The sequence below is a fragment of the Notamacropus eugenii genome, chromosome X (genome assembly GCF_028372415.1).
Source record: "Notamacropus eugenii isolate mMacEug1 chromosome X, mMacEug1.pri_v2, whole genome shotgun sequence".
Lineage (NCBI taxonomy): Eukaryota > Metazoa > Chordata > Mammalia > Diprotodontia > Macropodidae > Notamacropus > Notamacropus eugenii.
In genome coordinates this window covers 60,691,915-60,714,142 of record NC_092879.1, presented here as the reverse complement: position 1 = coordinate 60,714,142, position 22,228 = coordinate 60,691,915, and the positions used below count along the sequence as shown (strand labels likewise).

Here is a 22,228-nt window from a genome sequence, read left to right as displayed (position 1 = left end):
AGATTTCTTTCTCAGGTTGTGGATGGCATTTTCCATTATGAGTCTTTTGGAGTTGTCTTAGATCCTTGTATTGCTTGCATTTGCCCCCCTATTAACCATTTTTCCTATTGTTTCCAGTACAATGATAATTTTTCTTGGAAAACAGAAACTATCCCCCGGTTTTTGCTCCAAATTTGCTTTAAAAGTTCTTTTAAAAAATTGTTCCTAATTTTTTTTTAAGTGTCAGCTTGCTCTGGGCTTTTGCCTCTGGGATGTAATTTTTGCAAGGGAACACTACTCCTTTGTAGTCATCCTTGGTGACATTGTCTTTCTTTTCATATTTCGTGCATATCCCATGCAAATCTAAGCTCATTGCACAGCCCCCTGTGTGGCCACATGGGTTTTTTTCAGTGCTTTTCCCCTTATCTTCCCCATTGGGATCATTCTAAAATTACATTTACTGAAATGTGCTTTCCTGAAAACCTGTGTACTCATCAGGTTATGTTCTACTGTTTTCCTTTTATGACTGGGACTAGAAACTCTAACCTAGCATCACTACTTTTCCCCAAGGTTCCGATCACTTTCACTTTGCCACCTCCTTGTTTATCAGGAATAAGTTGAGGGTAGCAAGTTACTGCATTAGTTCCTCTACATTCTAAGAGATAAATCAAATGGCCAGGCAAAACAAGAATTTTTTAAATGCTTGGTTTTTAGCCATATGACTCTTTTTGACTACGTTAGGATTGTCAAAATCCTCCATACTGCTCTATCTTGCCTTTTTTTCTGGGTTTTGTGATCTTTATTAGGAAATCATCATTCATTTTCGCCATCTGGCTGGTTGGTCTATAGCATGGGTGGGGAACCTGCAGCCTTGCAGCCACATGTGGCCTTCTAGGTCCTTGGATGTGGCCTTTTCACTGAGTCCAAGTTTTACAGAACAAATCCTTTTATTGAGGAGATTTGTTCTGTGAAGTTTGGATTCAGTCAAGGGGCTGCACTTGAGGACCTAGAGGGCCACATGTGGCTTTGAGGTCATGGGTTCCCCACTCCTAATCTATAGTAAGTATACTCATGGCACCATTCATTGCCTCTGCTTTTCTCTCCTTTTATCCTCCCTCCAGAAGTCTCTACTGTTACATACATATCCTGGCTTTATGATTTCTGTTTCGGCACTGACCTTATTGATAGACTTTGCTCTTCTCATACCCCATCTCTCAGAACTATTTCTTTCAAAGAAGTCATGCCCTTCCATTGTCATTCCAGTTATAATTTTTATTCTAAGTTTCAGTGTAACCTCTGAAGTTGTATTTACCTTTTCATTTTTGACCCATGCTCTTGGCTGGGATATACAGATATACCCCATACAATGTTGCATTATAATCAATTTCCACCATAGTTCTGCAAAACCTCTCTGTAGTATCCTCTCACTAGTCAACCAAGGCACAGATCAGTTTGTAAATAATGATTCCTGCTAGCTGCCCCCATAATGTTATTTTGCCTCTGTTCATACTTTTACAAATCTAATTAATTAGGTGGCATCTGTCTACAAATATCTCAGACCACAAGTGTTGTTCCTAACCTTTTTCCCAGTTTTCTTCCCCTGTGAATTATTTGCTACCTCTTTCAGTATTAGCCTTTTATAATATCTGGTTTTACCATTGTGTCTGAACACATTTCTCTCTCCTCCTCTATTTTCATTTTAAGACCGTCTTGATCAGATTGGTAAATATATTCTCCATTCTCCTGAGATATGCAGTAGGAATCTCTCATTCTTCTACCTTATCCCATGGTCTAGAAAACCAGATTCTGTTCCATCATGTTATTTATGGAGTCAGCTGTTCACTTCTCATATCCTATTTTCTCCTCCAAAGTCTGAACTTTCAATTAACAGCAGTGATGAAATCACTGGCTGTCTGAAGCCCAGAGCCATTTAAAAAACAGCAAGTGTCAGGGAATGGAGAGGAAGGAGGGCTGAAATGGGGGGGGGCTGAATGGGAGGCACACTTGTCAGTTCATGTTCACAGAGTTCATGTCTTAATTGTGATTGAATGGGGTTGTGTGTGCCACTTAGTATCAGTGAAGCTACCAAATTTGGGTCAAAATTAAGGTTGCAGCCATTCTCAGCCCTGTACAAAGGATCCGTCATCTCTCCAGATCTAGAGAGAACTTATTTTATTTCTATTAATCATCTAGAGAAATCGTGGAGACCAACTCCTAAAAGTACCCTTTAGCTGCTGAGTTTAATCACCAAACTTGGTAGTATTTGAGGAGGGGGATCAGAATTTAGGACCTTACTATGAAAATCAAGGTTTGACATCTTCTTAGAGGTGCCCTGACATGTTCTTGTTTGTTTTCTTACTTGTGGGCAAGCAGTAAAAGAGGTATTGAGCACTTACTAAGTATAAGGTGTTGTGCTAGGCCCCATTGGAAACATCCTGCAGACCATTTCCCACTGACTTGGCAGTAAGCTGGTGAGTAGAATGGGGGAAAGCCCAAGGGAAGGACTCTTCTCCCAATTCCTTCCTCTCTCTAACCCACCTTCACATTCCCTTCTATAGTCCTGAAGAATTCATTTTCTAAATGTAAATTACCTTTGGGAGGGGTGATACTGCAAGACAGATCAAGTAACACCTTCCTGCTTGTTAACTTAACTAAAATTGTTTTATAAGCCAGGTGAGAGAAAGAAGCAGAGAATGTATGCCAGAGCCAGTCAGTCAACAAACATTTATTAAGTGTCCATTAAATACCAAACACTGGGCTAGGCACTTGGGATACCAAGAAAAGGAAATGGAGTCATTGCCTTCAAGGAGTTCACATTCTAATAGGGGAAATGCCTCTTCAAACAACTATAGATGAAAGAGAGAGTGAACTGATGAGAAAACTAGGATTTAGGGGGATTGAGAAAGTCTGTCGAAGGTGGGATTTTTGCTGGGACTTGAAGGAAAGCAGGAGGAAGAGAGGAGAGAGCATTCTAGGGATGAGAGACAGCCAGGTGAAAGACCCCAAGTTGGAGACAGAGTGTCCAATTTGAGGAATGACAAGGAGACCAGCATTAATAGATCACATCATAAGAACAATGGAAAGGAAAGGGAAGAGCAGGAGAACACCAAAGGATTTTCTATTTGATTCTGGATAGGGATCTGGTCACTAGGAGTTGATATGGTGAGCATTGCTCCTGAGGGAAGGGAGAGTACCCACAGGAGGAAAAGGGCTCACCTATTTCACAGTTTTGACCATGGTTGGCTCTCAACTGAGCTGTTAATAATGATCTCAGTTGCCACCTCTGCCATGCAAGCCATAGGTTTCCTCTTATCAATCCAAAATCATCCATTCAGATTTGGATTCTTCAGCATATGCCTCTCCTTCCCTCTCTGTTCCCTGGTGTAGGTCATGACCTATCTATGTCTTCTTATCCTGGGTATTTCTCTTCTATATCCTTCCAAAGAGGCACTATCCCGTGAGTTTTGTCTTTGCAACACATGAACTCAGTTACCAGCTCCCACGGAGTTCTCCCATGGAGTTCCAATGTAATAGTCTTCCAGTGATACAGTTTACAAACCATCCATGTAACCAAGAAGAAACATCTGTATAACAGGAAAAAGTGTTAATATCTATGTCAGATACAGTGTTTGGGAATTTGGACAGCTTTTATGTACATAGAGCCAAGGAGAGATTTCTAGCTAATCTGAAAATCTACACCTGAATATTAGTAATGGTCAGGTGTAGGCACAGATTACCCTTTTGTTGGGAGGCTCTTAGTTCACGTGTGTAAAATGCAGGTCTGACTAGTGTGTAAATATATTTAATAAGATTGTACATGTATAACCTATATCAGATTGCTTGCTATCTTGGGGAGAGAGGTGAGGAGGGAGGAAAATTTGGAAATCAAAATCGTATAAAAGTGAATTTGAAAATTATCTTTACATATAATTGGAAAAAAATAAAATACTATTAAGTGGCAGAAAAAAACCCAAAATGCAGGTCTGAGCCCCCACTGTATTTCCTACTGACATCGAGTCTGACCTTTGTCTTTCTCTTGTATGTAATGCTTTAGATCGTCAAAATGGTCAAGAACATCAAAGGCAGCCCAATTACCCTCTCCATTGGCGATGGTGCTAATGATGTTAGCATGATCTTGGAGTCCCATGTGGGAATAGGTAAGGTGCACCCTGTGTTCTCTCTGTTAAGCATTCCCACCGCTACTTTTAATATCACTGACTCCCTGAAGTTTCTGGGGTAGAAGTCATAAGGCATCACTAATTGAATTGGTGGTCTGCAAGCTTGAAGGGATATTCAAACAAGTCTTAACTGATTTTTCTCCAGGAGGTTGTATGTTGCGGGGTGGGGTGGTGGTATATAGGAAGGGCCTGCCCAGAAGCTGTCAGTAGAGGAGATGAAGAAAAACTGCCCCATTTCCCAGTTTGGCCCAGAGTGGATGCTGGCTGGGGCCCTTAAAATCAACTGGAATATTTCACTGTAAGAAAAAACTCCTTGACGCAGCTGCCCCCTCCCGTGTTGCTGTCATGTTTAGTGGGAATTCCTCAGATATTTTTTGTATCACTTTCCTCATCTAAAAACAGGCAAAAAATTTGGTGGTTTTTTTTGCATGTAAATCTGTTGTTATTTTTCTTTTCCTTATGGTTCATGTAATAATAACAGTTAATTCTTATGTTTTTACTACTAATAATAGTGATGATAATGATGATGTAAGACAGATTATGGAATGCTTTACCAAGTATTTCCCAAGTGATACTTCAGTTGATCCTTCCAACCCTGTTAGATGAGGAAACTGAGTCTCTTGGTTGGTATGTGCCCAAATGGCAGAGCTGTGATTCCAGCCCAGGCCTTCTGATGCCAAGGCTAGTCTTTCTTTAATTTTTTAAAAATCCATTTATTGATGTCCTAAAGACTTCCCCTCCTTATCCTAAGTAAAATTACCCCTTAAAACTAGAAATTTCAGCAAATCAAAGCAACGCATTGACCATACCAGCAAATTTATGCATCATTGCTCACCTACCAGCTCTTTGCCCTGGGGGGCAGGAGAGGTGCTTTACCCAGTACTCTGTCCACTGCCTCATACTGCCATGTCCTGTGATGAGTGAAAAATAAGGGCATCGCCTATCCTTGCATTTGGCCTTAGATTGAAGACCCCCTAGAGCTACAAGCTCTGGATAGCTCACTCTGATAAGGCCTAATAGAGTACTGTACACAAGAAGATATTTAGTTAACAATGCTTTTGTTTGGATGAAGAGGTTTTAAATTTTTTCATATCTAAGGATTCTCTGGCTTAACTCTTTTTTTTGTTCCTCCCTTTCAAAAGCATTTACTAAGCACTGCAAAACTAAAAACCAGTCCTTGCCCCCAAGGGGCTTCCATTCTAGAGGAGGATACAGTACATGCATAGTTAAGTCAAGGTAAAATTGAGGAAATTGCAGTACTAGAAACTTGAGGATCTGAGGATAGTTTGCTATAGGAAGTGATACCTGAGGTGAGCCTTGAAAGGAAAAGTAAGGATTCTGAAAGACAGGTGAGGAATTGTACATCCTATAACTAGATGCTTCTCAAGCTTTTTGGTGTCATGACCTCTTTACAATCCTAAAAATTATTGAAGACTCCCCTGAGGTGCCCTCCCCCCCCAAAGGAATTTTATATGGATTACAACTATTGATATTTACCATATTAGAAATGAAAACTGATAAATGAATAGCCTAGAGTCTGGAATATCTCAGTTCAGATCTGATCTCAGATACTTACTAGCTCAGAGATCCTGGACAAGTCACTTCACTTGTGTGTGCCTCAGATTCCTCTCCTGTAAAATGAGCATAATACTAGCACCCACTTTTCAAGGTTAAAATGAGAGAATATTGTAAAGTGCTTAGCACAGTCCTGACACATAGTAAATGCTTATTAGTTATTAAAATATAATATTTTAAAAATTTTTATTAATTCATCAAAAAGAACAATAATGAATCCCTTACATGTAAACATAGATAATGTGTTTTTATGAAAAATATCTGTTTTTAAAAATTAGTGTGAAGAGTGGCTTTGTTTTAATATTTCTGAAAATCTCTAATGTCTGGCTTACTAGAACACAGCTGAATTCTCATCTGCCTTTGCAGTCAATCTGTTAGAGTATGTTTTGGGTGAAGTACAGGGGAGTTTGTAAAGAGAATTGGTTGTAAAATGCAGGAGTATTTTAATAGGCAAGTAAAGTCTTGGTACCATGAAAATATGGAGAAGGAAATGACAAATCACTCTAGTATCTTTGCCAAGAAAACACCATGGACAGTATGGTCCATGGGGTTATAGAGTTGGACTTGAGTGAACAACTGAGCCACAACAAGTCATGAAAGTAGTTTTTCCCTTCTGGATCCCCTGAAAGTGTCTTCAGGACCTTTAGGTATCCTTGGACTACACTTTGAGGGCTGCTGGTTTAGTGGGAAGGGTCCTGGACCAGGACAGGCTTTAAGTCCCAGGTACCACCATGGACAAGTTCATAACTCCAAGAGCTCACAGGTGTATTCCCTCCCAACTCCTTAGGTGAGTTCAAGCTTCTTCTCCCTTCCACCCCAGAGTGTCACCTCTCCTAGCCTCAGTTTCCTCATCTGAGAAGTGGAGCTAATAACCCTTGAACCAACGACCTCCCAAGGCTGTGGTGTGGAATAGAAACTCGAACGTACGCCATCAGTGTGAGCTGTGGTTATTACAGTTTGTTCTTTCTGAGGTGACCTGACTCATCAAATAAATTATTTTCTTTGGTTTTACATCATGTTAGACGCATGTCATTAAAAACAAATTAACTGAGCTCGCGGCTTTCCTGGTCAGTTTCCATGCTGTTATTCAGTCATGAGGTCAGACAAAGAAGAGATGCAAGGAAGAAGATAAACTCGGAAACAAGGGCATAAAATGTGGCCATTGATTTTGACATAGTAAATGCCTAAATCAATAGCTTGATGTTCTGCAGAATATTTACTGTGTGGCAATAACCTGTTGGGGTTTTTTTAAAGGCATCAAAGGCAAAGAAGGTCGCCAAGCTGCAAGAAACAGTGATTATGCGGTTCCCAAGTTTAAGCACTTAAGGAAACTGCTGCTGGCCCATGGGCATTTATACTATGTGAGAATTGCACACCTGGTGCAGTATTTCTTCTATAAGGTATGTGGGCAGGTGTTTGTCATTTATCTGGACATATTTAGAGCACCTTTATCTTTTGGGCTGGGCAGAGGTTTGACTCCAAATATATTTCTGCTACCTATATCTGTTAAGTATAGGTTGTTTGCACTTTTTACTGGACTCATTACTCAGCTTTGCAATAGCAAATAATGTTCAGTGGGGTTCACTAATGGAGCAGAAGCCAGAGACTGGACATTCGGTTTGTTTATAGTGTTACTAGCAAGCAATCCAAGCTATTCTCCTTTATCCTGTTTAGACTTTATCTCCATCATGGCAGACACTGGGGAAGAGGGAAGGAGGAATTCAGCAAATTCACATACCAGAGTAGCTCAAGAAGCAACTTAATAAATGTTTGCCTAGTGATTGATTGATCCATCGATATGCCCCTTTAAATAGGACCTTTGTGTTTTGATCACAGGTATCATTGCCCCCAGATTCTGGCTGATCTCATTGCTCTGCTGCAAAATTCAAGGTGTACCTTTCTGACTCTCTGATAGCTTTAATCATAATAGACAAGTGATTAACCTTGAGAATATTGGTGTAAACAGGGCCCTAATTCATGAATGAGGTCATTTTTCTTCCCTGGATAGACAGGAGCTGATGCTTTGGCCAACATAAATCCTGCTGCCTGATCTTTTGTCTTCCTCTAGCAGCAAACAAAACAAGAGAATTGATAGCATTGGTGGAGGAATGAAAAAGGATTGTGTCCCCCGGGAAAGAGTTTGAGGGGAAAACATCATTGCATTGTGTACCTTTTTTGTTGTTGTTGTTGATGCCTAATAACATAAAAATGGCTCTATTGGGTCATACTCATGGGCTATTATTCTGTCTCTGACCATGGTCCTAAAGGCCATATTTAGTGCATATAGGACCTGATTGACCTCTTTGCTGCACAAGGAAATGGGTCAGAGCTTTACTTTTCTGATATTTTTGTTCCTGAAAAGAGGATTGAATTGACCAGGGCTGGAACTTTGGCCAGCAGTTCTACAACAGTCTCTGTTGTAGAGCTCAGAATTAAGAGCTAAAGTTCTTTCTCTTCAGAAAGAGATGAAAGAGAATATCTCTGTTCAAATTTATTAATTTATTATTTGGTCTGAGTCTGAATTTCATTGATTTCGGGCAGTGGTCAAAAGGGAAGAAGGCCGATTATGACTTAGAAAACCTCAAATTAATATTATCTGTGCTGTGTTGTGTTTTAATTTATTTTGTTAAACATTACCCAGTGCCATTTTAACCTGATCTCTGAGATATAAGTTTAGTGAGGTCCCAGTGTAGAAGGTCCCTTTCCCAGTTCATATCAGTACCTGTTCTGCAACTCAGGGTTTTAGGGAATCATCTAGGGGCACTGAGAGGTCAAGTGACTTGCCTTTAAGATGATACAGCCAGCATATGTCAGAGGTGAGACTTGTGGCTAGGTCTTCCTGACTCCAAAGCTGACTCTCTATCCGTTGTACCAAAATATAGGACTACTTATTTAAAATTTTAAAAAATTGGCTCATCAGCTACCTGCTTTAAGAAGAGAGAAAACTTAGATATGCAAACTGGACAACTTAGGATGCAACACACATATCCCCAATAACATCCTCCTCTGATGCCTCATCATGACTGTACGCTCCTATTGACTATATATGTCAAAACTGGGCAGGATTCCTAGAAAGATAAAATAGCTGAAATATCCTTGTTTGACAATGCTCTACTCATTAATATCGGGAGAGGCATACAACGGGGAGACATATGGAGAATCTCCAACATCAAAGAAGGTGTTCCCACAGATGATGAAGCACCTCTCCCTCCCCTGCATCTCTGCATATCTGCTTGTGATTGACATCATGTGGATCACATCAAACCTTAGAACATTGCAGAGCTTCCTCAATGAGCTCCATAGGCATTCAAATGTTTTTAGCTTAACTGTCCACACAAGGCAAAGAAAAGACATTAAAAGATGCCCATTGCTTGCAGTATGATATGTAGTTGAATAAGCCTATAGCGTTTGTCCATCAATTAATGTGTCTTGGACAGACACCACGAATGAATTGAACAGGAGTAGGAGAGGTTGCCTCTGGGCAACTGAAAGTTCTTTTAATAACCTCAGTCTTCTCCATGAAACTGAGGCCTACCTTTTCAATGCCAGTATTCTTCTGGCAATATTTTATGACTGTTAAGTCATGAAACAGTGCATTGTCATACCCACCATACTTCTCTCTGTTGCCACTTGGATGAGGGATCCTCGACCTCACTTTTTCAAGACTGTTATCCTCAGGAAGCACAAGGAGAACCAGAGTCACAGATATTACCAGAGAAATAGAGAATTCAAAAGTCAAATAGACTGGTCACATATAGTCAAGGAGAATGAATCAGCATGTTGGGTGGACTAGTGAGAGTCCGTGGATGAGAGGCCCATGGGATGAGCAGGTGAGGATGGATTGTGATCTGGATCATTGGAAGGAATACCCACATTAACGAAAATATTAAAAGATAGACTGAGTGAAGTATTGGAATAAGTGTGTATCCTACACACTTGTCTATACACATGTCTATCTATGTGTATCCATCTATTTTGCCCACCTACCTAATTTCTCTGTCTCAGATCTACATATCACCTTCCTACTGATCTATCTCAATCTCACTCTATTTCAATATCTATTATCTCTTTCTATCTCACCTACCTAATTTACATATGTAACTCTCATCTATATCTATCTTTCTACCTACCTATTTCAATTTCTTCCCCCCCCCAATCAAATAATAAGACTGAACATATGATTTCCTTAATAAAGGAAACTCCAAGGAAGCTGCCTCTGCCAGTGCAGGTCAGCACCTTCTCTGCAATTTCTAGTCTTAGGGAGCTGCCTAGAACACTCAGAGTGTAAGTGATTCATCCAGGGTCACCCTGGCAGTATGTATCAGAGGTATGACTCAAACCCAGGCTTCCACAATGCCATCTATTATTTGGGTATTTGTGTATATTTCAATAATGTTGCCTAAAACAATTTTAGGACTATTTTTTTGGAATTATCTTAAAACCTACAGTTTATCTTTTGACTTTTACCCTTGTTTGTGGTCAATCCAAAGACTTCAGAATGGATTCTGTTCTTTGAAAACTATAAGAAATTTGGAACAAAGTCCAGGGGAGAAGATTGTTTAGTTAGTCTCAGGGACAGCATTAGTATTGGTTTGGAAAACTAGAGTATTGAGTATTATTCTCATCAGAGCCATGGGATATATTTGCCTTTACTTGACTGGTGAAGGTGGGTACCCCAGCCCTCGCCTCTCACAGTGATTAGATCTGAAGTCTTCCTCACCCTGGAACCTACTGCCTGGCATGGAGGCTGTTACTGTTTTGTCCTTTTTCTCTGCAACACTACAGCCTTCCCTTCCCATCGAGTGCCCAGTGGATCAGAGCTGCTGCTGACACCTGGGCTCTCATCCTGACATCTCTCCTTTCCTTTAACATCATTGGATCTCAACCGGTAGGGCTTTGGTCTCAAACTTGCCAGAGATGGATGGAATTTGGAAATCTCCTGTCATCAGAACCTGATGTTCATTGCTTTCCCCTTTTTCACCAAGAGTGCCAAGCTTTAGGGGGGTTCTCTAAAACAACTGCCAACACCCTTCAGTGACTTAACCAACATGCAAATAAGGAAATCACTGGAGAAAAGGAGAAACTCCTTAGCACTCTTTAACCTGGGTGCCACCAAGACTACAAACTCAGACTGTAGGCTTCTTACCATGATCTCATCCAAGACCAGGCCTTCAGTTCCCAGGCGGGACCAGTAATCAAGCACACATTCTACTTTCTGGGGCACTGAAAAGTAAGGTGACTTGGTCATACAACTAGTATGTCAGAGGCTGAGTTTGACCCTGGATCTTCCTAACTCTAAATTCATGAGCCCTCTACCCTCCCTCTCAGGTACAATGCATTAATGAGAGCAATAAAATATCTGGGTGAGATCACAGTGTCCTCTTTGGTTTGGGCACTAATGTCTCCATTTTCAATCCATACCTTTTATGGTGATTTGTAGAGTCTAGCACCATTCTCCTACGGGCAGTGAATGCCCAGTACTGCTGCTTTTTGTGGCATAAGCCCATTTCTTCCTTAGAATGCAAACAGAATTTAAGCCGAATTAAGCAAGACTGCTGTTAGAGAGAGTATTGTAATAGAATGAGTGCTGAACTTAAAAAAAGGTTCAGTTATCCTTTCCACACTGAGACTTTCCCCATCATGGTTGTGATATATTGTGGGTTGGCATAAGAAATTAAATGGGAATTTTGGGGGAGTTTTGCAGAAGCAGGAAACAACACACAAAGGCCAGCAGATGACATAGAAAAAGTTTAGAAACTCAGGAGTGCATAAAATATATGAATAGTATTGTGTAATATCAACATATGTTATCTTTTGATGCCATAATTCAGACTTCTTCTCTGATATGAAGGGAGGGCCAAAAAATTTTGCGTGGATTTTCCACGTTGGGGGTGGAGGGAGGGCACTGTGCCCCTAAAGCCCATGATATAGAAGGGGTAACTGTATTTGAAGCCTGATTCTTGATACTTTCTAGCTGTGTGACCATGGATAAGTCACTAAATGCCCTGAGTCACAGACGTTGCTCCAAAATACTGTGTTGGAAGATACAGTAGTGACCTTCGGCCTTTCCAGAAGCTCCACTGAGATCTGGAAGCTGGTTTGATTGTGGATTTGTCTCTTGCTACCAAGCTGCTTCAGGGTGATACTGTTAAAATATTGAACACTGGGTCTAGAGATGCTTCATAGGCCCAGAGATCAAACAGAAAGAGGGTGAATGTTTCTTCTCACTCAATTTTTAATCTTGTTTTTCAGAACCTTTGTTTCATCCTGCCGCAATTTTTGTACCAGTTCTTCTGTGGCTTTTCCCAACAGGTATATTTCAGTATTGACTTATGTGGCATTCCAGACTTTCTGTTAGTTGATCATGTTATTTGCAGTGAAAATGTCAAGAGAGGCTTACCCTCTCAATGCACCTCATGAGCTCAGCTCTTATGAATGTCATTATTTATTAGCCGTAAAGTTTTAAAAGTTGTCATTATCTGCATGATTTCTGGTATCAGCAAATGTTGCTGTCTTTGCTCCAGTAACTTCCTTTGCAGTCAAGCCTCATTTTTGACAGTTGTTTGATATACCCAGTAGGAGGTAAGACAGTATTTTGATTGCTTTCTTCTCATCCTTCCATAATTTGCAATATCGAAAACCCAAATTAAAAACATGCTCTGATAATCCTAATACTTTACAATTTAATGCTGCATTAAATCCAGTCTCACCTAGCCACTGCTTCTTGTTTGGACTGCCTTGGGAAATGTGTCATTGGGGATAATTCTCCACTGGAGGGATCTGAACTGAGTTCATCCTCAGTCTTGTTTATCGCTCAGTTCAATTCAATTCAATTCAACAAGCATCTGTTAAATATCCATTATGTGGCTAGCACCGTTCTGGGGAATACAAAGACCAGAAAAAAGTCTCTGCCCTCAGAGAGCTTCTACTCTAACTGTGGTTCCCTGATAAACACTTGTGTTTGAATTTTTCAACTCTTAGTTTTTGTTATTTTTTTCACCTTTAATGATAGCTCAAAATAATATGCCCCTGTGGTAGCAATATTTTGGCTACATCCTCAATGGGGAAAGGAGAGGCAAATTTGCAAGTTGGTTAAGCCACTGAAGAGTGTTCGCAGTTGTCTTAATAGCCCTACCAAGGCTCTGAGGCCTATCTATGCCTACTTTGGTGGGTCTGGCAAGGTACCCTGCAATGCTGCCATGGGCACCTGGAAAAGCTTCTACCTCTCCAGGATGAATGTTATTTTTCCTGATTCCTTATGGTAGGAACTTAGGTTTTTTCTAGTTCCTTGGCAGGTTGTTATTATTGTTGTGGTTTAAGAAAACTTATAGGATCATAAGATTAAGAGTTAGGCCTCAGGATCAATTCTATCCTCTCCTTTCTACAGATGAGGAAACTGAGGCCAGTGCAAAGTTATTTCCTTGCAAATCTGTCTCCTTGCCATTGCAGCTGGTGTTTTTCCAGTTGCCATATCATCAGCCCCATGGCATCAGCTGAGTCACACACCTAAATAGCTGTTGGCAGTGTCATGACTTATTGTATGTGGTGCCCCTGCCATCCCCCACCAGCTAGCTACAGAGAGCAGTGTCTGTTCTGGTGGCTGTGAACCAAGATCTTGAGCATTTCAGCTTTCCTCCTTTTAGGATATCTCTAGTAACGTAAAAGAGGCTCTGGATAAAAACCTTGGGGATCCTTTGAGGTGAGCCTGTTAGCTATTATGCAGCAAAAGGCCACAGGGAAGTGGGTTGATTTGGAACTTGGGGATGGGTTTGTATCGTTTCTCTATCTCCCTGTTTCTTCCCCCTCCATACCCAAAGCAAAGATAGGAAATCTCACCGTGGGTCTTAAAATGAGATGGGGTAGGTCTCCAATTGTTCATACTTTCTTTATATTTTGCATTGGCTTATCTGTACACATATGATTTCCCTAATGTAAGCTCCCCAAGTCTTGAGTTTTGTACCCCTAGCCCAGTGTCCAGCCCAGGAGTTCTTAGGTTTGTATATAGAGTCTAGGAAAAATGAAATTGTGCAGGGAGGGGATTTAGTCCAGAGATTTTACTCTTGAAGAGCATTGATTTCTGCCAAGTTGGAAGCTTCCTCAGGGCTTCTTTTTTTCTCACCTAGATTCAGTTCAGTTTTACAAGCATATGAGAGGTATAGAAGATAGAAAATTGGCCTTGGGTTCCAGGAAGATCTGGATTCAAGTCCTACCACTAGCTGGGTGACCCTGGGCTGGTGACTTAACTTCTCAGTGCTCTAGGAAAGTCTCTAAGACTACTTGTTGGGGGTAGAGGGAGTTTTCTCATCCAGATATTTCCTCATTCCTATATCAACGTAATCACATATCCGATCTGTATCAATGAAGGCACAGTTCCAGTCTCTATCCTTATGTGTCAGGCGTTTGTGGTAAAGATACAGAGCCCCAAATGGGACAGTTCCTACCCTCAAAGAGCTTATATTTCAATGGCTAAATTCTGCTAAAGAATTTTAATGAATTTTAAATTTAAATAATTTCAATTTTAATTCCTATGTTTTGTAGTCAATCCTCCTGACCAACCTTTTTGCTAGTTTATAGGAGGATCTGGCTAGCCTAATTCACGTTCATTTCTTGGAGTGCTCTCTTCCATTAGTGGGGAAAACATAATTATTGCTTCTTGTAGTTGAGGGAGATTCAGGGGTAACTTCCCCCACTAAACAGTCAATTAGAGCCCTGGTTTTCAATTTAGTGTTTAGGGAAAATTAACAGTTTCCATAGAAACCATCTCCTTCCATGTCTCAGAATGATCCCCCCTGGAGAATTCCTAGGTGTGCAACGTCCCCTCAGAGCCCAACACTCCGACACGCTTTGGCGTAGTTACCACATTAAAAACGATTGCCCAGAAGGCTGCGTAGGATGAAGGGCCTCTGTTTTCTCTATGGGCTTGTATTCTTAATTCCCATTGAGAATATTACAGGCCTGCAGATCATCATGTGTGTTGCCTGGCAGTTCTCCCTAATATTGCCACTTGAGTATCTTGTCACCTCTTCAAGCAAAACACAAGAGGGGAAAAAAACCCATACTCCTTGCCTCCTTCCCTCCCTTCTCCAGATCCTGGCTGCCTTCCCATGGTTTCTGACACTGTGAGCAACATTGCCATCTGCCTGGAAGCTAGGCTGAGGATCCTGGAGTGAGCCTGGCCTTCTCCCTTTCTGTCTTGCAGCTTAGGCAGTCCCCCAAAATCTGTTCTTTTCCCCTCTAGAGTTGCCAAAAGTCACTGTTCAGCGTCGATCCCAATGAAAGGTTTTCTAAGTCTTGGCAATAGCTAGATGTTGCTCTTCTGTCCTGCATCTTCAGAATCTCTGCCTCCTGATGCTTTCCTATCTCGTCTTCTAGTCTGTGTCCTCCCTTAAAATTCCTAGTTCCTTGCAAGTTTTGATTCAGCAGCCATCTCATATACTTGGCCTGTCAGGATCTCTGTTCACACCCAACCACCACAAAGTAAATTGCTTTGTGTATATTTGGTGTTTATTTATCTGTACATGTTGTTTTCCCCTAGTAGAAACCTTGAGTGCAGGATCTGTTTTATTTTTATTTTTTTCCTTGTATCCTCAGAGCCTAGCAACATAGTAGACCCTTAAACATTTGTTGAATGATTTAGATCAGTGTTGAATTGAATTGAATTGAATTGTCAATCCCAAACAGTCCTATGATTGGCTTTTTTGGCTTTAACATTGTCTCATGCCTTCCATGGACATCTTGTGCCAGACTGTTGCTATGAGGTCTTAGCCTCCACTGTAGGTCATTTCATTGTGCTGTGAGGTCTTAGCCTCCATCGTAGGTGTCTTCATTCATTCACCATGGTGAAAAGTTCCAGTTTTTTGTTCCGGTTCATGTGAATATGTTTCTATCCCTCTACACCCTACTCTCATTCTTGCCCCCTGTGTGCCTTCATTGTGTGGGCTTCCCTTCCACATTTTATCCCAAATGATGATCTGCCTTACTTAGGTTCACTCCAAGACCCAGCTATTCTAGGAAGACCTCCAGGATTAAGAAATATTGCCATGGGACATGCAGAAAAAGCGTACCACCTTAATTTCTCCTCTCCCTTACCCTACCTAGGATCATAGGATTGTATAGTTAGAACTGGAAGAATGAATTTGAGAGCTGGGTGGGAATCTCAGCAACTATCTAGTCCAACTGATATTCCCAAAACACACCTGATGGGTGATCTTTCAGTCTCTGCTTGAAGATTTCCAGTGAGCTCATTTTATTCAGTCCTCCTGTTTCACAGATGAGGAAACCGAAGCCCACAGAACTGAAGTGACTTGGGCAACATCACAGAGATTGTAGTGGGACAGGGCTGAGATTTGAGTCCAGGTCTTCTGTGATGCCAAGGCCAGGCCCTCTTATACCAGATCACATTGAGAGGGAGGGAGGGGAGGAGGGAGGAAGAGGGAGAGCTAGAGAAAAGGGCATGTGGGGGAGAGACAGAGGAAGAGGAAAAGGGGTGGAGGGGGTAGAGAGGGAGAGAGTACAGAGAAGGGTAAGAGAGAAAGAGAGAGAGATAGGGATGAACAGGGGGAGGGAGGGAGAGAGATGTAAAGCGGGGGAAGATGGAGACAGGGAAGGAAGGAGAGAGGAGAAACATGAGATGAGGAAGAGATAGAAAGGAGAGAGAGAGAGAGAGAGAGAGAGAGAGAGAGAGAGAGAGAGAGAGAGAGAACTGACTTATCCATCCTCTGTTTTTATAAATTCAGAGAGTACAGAGCCCCTTGTCTACCCAGCATATATAGGGAGCACCCTGCAGCATTAAACAAAGCTGACTTCTTTGAAAGGGCAAGTTTCTCAAGGTCCCAACTTCAAAAGTGTTGGGAGTTTCCTGTGTGGGGATAAAATTGGCTTCCTGACTCCAGGAGCTTTGCCTTCTGAATTTTTTTTGTCCCTGATCCTTTGAGGTCTGTTTATTTCTTTGTTAAAATGGGGGGAAAAAGTTTCCTCCAAGGGGCGTTCCACATTCTGATGAGCCAGAGAGTGGCAATTTCTTACTTTGTATAGCACCTAACAGAGCACAAAGAGGCCCTTCCCCCCAGCTAAAGCTTTCATGAAGGGCAGGAGGCTAATAAATTGCTTGGAAAATCTTCATAATTCCACATAAATGCTTCAGTTGGCTGTTGTGATTACAGAGGCAGCCACTGGTTGACTACGCCATTCAGTTCTCAATGGTAGAAGCCTATGTTAATAATCAGAAATGTCAATGGGAAGTTTCCTCTATCCTGGCGAAAACCACCATTTCTGCTTGTGATGGACCAAAAAAAAAAAATTGTTCCAGACACACAACATTCTGACTCAGTCTGGCTGCTGCCCATGTTTCAGTTCAGGGAAAGATGGCAGCCTTATCCTGAAATGACTTATTTTTTTCATGGTTATAACACTTTCCAAATTGTAGCTATTGCATCTTTAATAGAAATACTCAGGATTGTATTTTATAATTCCAAGCAAGGCAGGCATCTAAAAGTGAGCATATCTTGGGAGGAAACATATGGTAGAGTTGAATAAAAAAAGCACTAGATTTGGAGGCAGTTATGACCTTAAATAAATCACTTAACTTCTCTGGACCTCATTTCTCTAGTATATAAAATGTATGGGATGGGATATCTGCTCAAGTTACTCCTGGTGAAAAATCTAATGTAAGTCATCTTATGTCACTTACCTTCCTGGGTCTCTGTTTCCTTGTCTCCAAAATGAGAGCATTGGACTAGGTGATTGCTAAGGTTCCTTCCAGCCCTAGGTCTCTGAGCCCAGAATCTTTAGTTACTTCATATCTCTGGTCTCTTTTCTTTATCTTTCAAGGGAGGGGATTAAACTAGATAAACTAGGTTCTTTCCAGATCTAAATAAATTTTCCTGTTCATGGGCCAATTGGTTGGGAGGGTAAGACAGAAAATTATTTGGATTTCTCTTCTATAACTGGCAAACACTAAGAAGAATGAAAATAAACCAACCCCATGGAGAAAGGGACCTATTTTAGGCATGATTTTCAGTATATAAAACTCTTGCCTATACAAGTTCATTACTAAAAATCCCTTTCCACGTTGTTATTTCACTTCCTCTATACCGCCACTGAAGCCATTGTACGATGCTGCTTACCTTACGATGTACAATATCTGCTTCACTTCATTACCGATCCTGGCCTACAGCTTGCTGGAACAGCACATCAGCATTGACATTCTCACCGCTGATCCCAGATTGTATATGTAAGTTGAAAAGCACAGTGGCATTTGGGGGGTGTGGGGGGAGGAGGAGGGAGGGGAGGAGGAAGAGCTGTCCACCACTCTAGGTGATCCATGTGTTTGAGTGTCTAGGGATCTTATTTGAGAGTTCTGATTTACAAAGTTATGATGTCAGTTTGTTGTCTGTTGAAGTAAGGCAGTGGGGGCAGAGTAGCTCCAGGGCCAGCCTGGGAATCAAGAAGCCTGAAGTTCAAATCTTTCTCTGGTTCTTACTAGCCAGGTGGTCCTGGGTAAGTTGCTTCAGCTATGTGTCTCAGGTAGTATCCTGGGACTTAGCTAAGGAGTCATAGTCAAAGCAGCAGGGTGGCATCATGTCTAGAGTACTGGACTTGGATTCCAGTAAGACCTGAGTTCAGATTCTGCCTGATAGCTATGTGATACAGGGCAAGTTACCTAAATTTCTCTGCCTTGGTTCCCTCATCTGTAGACTGAGGGGAATAGAAGCACCTGCCTTACAATGAGATAGCATGTGAAGCATTTTCATTGTACAAATGTGAGCAATGGTGATGGTGATAGCAGTGGACTAGGTGTTTACTGGTTGCTGAGTGGAGCTCATACAAAATCCCAGGTTATTTATGGATTTGCAAAGTGAGATAAAAAAAAATGGCTACTTAGACCACTTTCAAGACCTGTACTTAAACATGTAAGAAATCTTCAATTGGGAATTCCTGATTTCATCAAACTTGCAGTGAATTTGAGTAGAATTTTCAAAGAGGTCAGTCTAGGCAAGATGTCAGGAGAAACTTCCCAATAGTAGGGGCCATCCCAGACTGGACTAGACTACCTTGGGAATGCAGGCATGGGTGTGTTTTGTGTGTGTGTGTGTGTATGTGTGTGTATCTAAAGGTCTTCAAACAGATGTGGTCTGACCATGTAGCAAAAGTTTATTTGGAGGTTTGCATTGGACTAGGTGGCCTCGGATCATTCCCAATTATGTGATTTTAGGATCTATTTTTCTAGTAGGTCAAGGGAGTGCCATTGGCATGTCCCCTACATACAAAGACCTTATGTTCATGAACAAAAAATTTTTAGTCATTTTAATGACTGAACTGTACCTGGGCAGAATAAAGATGGTGAGCATCATTAGCCTCTAACTCACGTAATGTTCCAGAGACATTTCCCCCCTCTCAATCAGGCTCTAACTCTACAGTTTTATTGAAGAGCATAATTAATTCAGAGAGTCAGAGAAAAAAATGGATTTGTCTTGAAATAGCTGTTTCTCCTTATGGATGGGTAACTTGGAACTGTCCCCAGTAACTGGCCTATTATTAAATTGGATTTTTTTTAATGTCAGGATTATAATGAAGGATGAAGATATTAATCTAGAGGATTGCTGAGTAGTGGGTGCCAGTTACCTCCTTTATAAAATGAGAGAGTTGGACCACATGACCTCCAAGTCTCCCTTGGAGACTGAAGTCTAGGATCCTATGATCCCTATGTAGGGCAAGAAAGAGGAAAGATGAAGTTAGTAGATGCCCGTCTGGAATGTGAGGAACTAGAATGGTAAACCAAGAGGCTTAGAAAACCAGCATCTGTCCTGTGTATTATCTTAATGCTAAAAGGGACGAGGGAGGGATCTGGTCCAATGCCTTCATTTTACAGAGGGGAAAACCGAGATCTAGAGTGGGGCCAGGGACTTACCCAAGGTCACTTGGGAAGTGAGTGGCCCAGCTGGGACTTAGCCCCAGAGCTCCTGATGCTCTTTCCACTGTCTGTGACTTGTCTTTCAAATGCTGATAACTTGTTGAAATATGAGGGCCAGTGGTGGTCAGGGAGGTGGTGGTAGAGGGGAGTAAACTTATATAACATTTCTGATTGACTGCATTGCAGATAGAGTTCATGAATTTTTGAATTGTCTTGCTCCGGAGTTTGTGCTTTGCCAGAGATGATGCTGGAATCGATGCTGTGTCCTAGCGACTCCCCCCCTCCAGCCAGCCTGAGCTTGCCTTCTGGCTGTTTCTTTGCCAGACACATCAGGTCCTGCTCTCCCCATGGCACTGTATCTTTGTATACCAGAGGGCCTGGGCTCCCTCTGCTTGCCTTTCAGCCTCATTTTTAGTGACTCACCTGCTTGTAAAAGCTCCCACCTCAAACAGGAGATTTGCTTGGCCTTTTTTTATTATTTCTAAACGAGAAATGAAAATGGCATGTAGTGTTTCTTCTAAAGAGTAAACATGGTTCTTCCTTCTTCATCACTTTTTTCCCCCTGCAGATTTAGCAATGAAAGGCAGCCTAAGAACCAGGAACATCCTTTTTTCAGATCCCACCTCTCACATATATTGTGAGACCCAGGGCAAATCAGCTAATTTCTTGGTGCTCTAAGCCACTCTCCAAACTTTAATTTCCAGATTTGCATCAGTGGAGGGCGATTCTCCACTGAAGCTCTCTATATTCTCTACATGGATGAAATCACAGGTCTGGACTGGGAAAAAAAGAAAGAAAAAATGATTTAGAAATTCATCCCCCTGCTGACTGTGTTAAGATGGAAGGCCAGGTCTCTTTGTTATATGACATGTATATTGGCCCCTCTGTAAACAAATATACTTACTTCCTGTTCCCAGTTTTTTATTCCTTTTCTGCCTCTTCTCTTCGAATCCTAAATAACTCACATTTCTAGAGCATCCTAAGACTTACAAAGCCCTTTGTTTCACAGTAGTTCTCTGATGTATGATGATTATCATCTATTTTTACAGAGGAGAGAATTGAGGCTTAGAGAGAGGAAGGGATTTGCCCACAAGCGCAGCAGGAGTCAATGTGCATCCTGGTCTTCTGGACATGAAGGCCAGTGACATCTTATTCCTTCTCTGCCACCCTATCTCATGGAATACTAGTATGCAGTGGCTAAGGGGCTGAACTTCCGATATTTCCTAACTGTGTGACGTTGGACAAAGCATTTCTGTTCTCTGTAAAATGACGATGGTAATTCCCAGAGCACCAACCTCCTAGGGCTGTTGTGATACTCAGATAAGAGAATGCCTGTGAAGAATGCTCCAGCAATTTTAAAGTGCTATGGAACTGGCAACCAATATTGTTGTTGGAGCTGGTAAGAACTTTAGAGATTGTCTAGATCACATACCTCCTTTTTTTCTTGGAAGGGGGGAGACAATAGGGGTTAAGTGTTTTGCCCAGGGTGACACTGCTAGTAAGTGTCTAAGGCCAGATTTGAACTGAGGTTCTCCTGACTCCAGGGCCAGTGGTCTATCCACTGCAACACCACCTAGCTGCTCCACACCTCCTTTTACAGAGGAGAAAACAGACTCAGAAAGATGATTGACATTTGCTGTCATACTGGCCCATAGACTGCTAGTGGTATCTTAGAGGTCTTCTAGACCTCTGGGGTCAAACTCAAATAGAGACATATCTCTGCTGGCTTGTGTCTGTTGACTTAGAAAACCACAAATTAACATTATCTGTGTTGTATTGTATTTTAATTTATTTCTGGTTAAAGATTTCCCAATTACATTTTGATCAGGTTTAGGCCAGGCCACACTCCTTTTACAGAGAAGGAAGCTGAGGCTCAGAGAGGCAAGAGCACAGACCCAACCAAATGCTCTTTCTCTTGCATCACATCTTGTTCACCTTCCATTTCCTGGTTTTGCCATTCATGTATATGCATTACACAGTGGAAAGAGCACTGGAACTGGGGTCAGGATGACCTAAGTTTGAATCTCACCTCTGACATTTACTAAGTATGTGATTGTGGACAAGTCACTTAATCTCACTATGCCTTCAGTTCCCTTCTCTGTCAAACGATAGGATTGGGCTTGACAATCTCTAACATCCCTTCTAACTCTAGATCTATGATTGTGTATCTTCTAAATCAATATTATTACAAAGTCCTTTGTGTGGCCACTTCCCTCCCTCTCCTTGTTTCTTTTTTCATCCATTGCCCCAATCCATGGCATCACAGGGATTGTTGGATTTTGTACCGTTAGCTCGTGGGTGCTCTTCACTGAAATAACTATGCTTAACAACAGTAACCAGTAAATATATAGACACTCCCGAATGCTTCTCAAAGAGATCTTCTGTCTCTGCATGTGTGAGTAACATGTTTGAAAGCGCTGGTAGTAGGTAAAACATTTGGGTGACTAGATCCCTTTTGAGAAATGCATGAGAAGGATGCCTTGTGGAAGGCAACATCCACAAGTGCCCATGGTCTCTATGTCTGGGATGGAAATGACCATTAGTATTTGACTTCCCATTGAGGCAAGGTGGTGTAATGGTAACA

At 41.5% G+C, this 22,228-nt stretch overlaps 1 protein-coding gene across 6 annotated transcripts in view; it reads left to right on the top strand.

Annotated features, from left to right (window-relative positions):
• The window catches only part of ATP11C (ATPase phospholipid transporting 11C), a 214,468-nt gene that overhangs the window by 159,608 nt on the left and 32,632 nt on the right, over positions 1 to 22,228 (top strand). For all 6 annotated transcript variants that reach the window (XR_011971071.1, XM_072626289.1, XM_072626290.1 and 3 more), the window contains exons 21-24: positions 4,034 to 4,136; positions 6,987 to 7,132; positions 11,985 to 12,044; positions 17,837 to 17,964. Coding sequence is in view for 5 of the 6 variants with exons in the window: in XM_072626289.1 (XP_072482390.1) it covers positions 4,034 to 4,136; positions 6,987 to 7,132; positions 11,985 to 12,044; positions 17,837 to 17,964 (437 nt within the window). In the remaining variant the exon portion in view is untranslated. The remainder of the gene's footprint in view (positions 1 to 4,033; positions 4,137 to 6,986; positions 7,133 to 11,984; positions 12,045 to 17,836; positions 17,965 to 22,228) is intronic.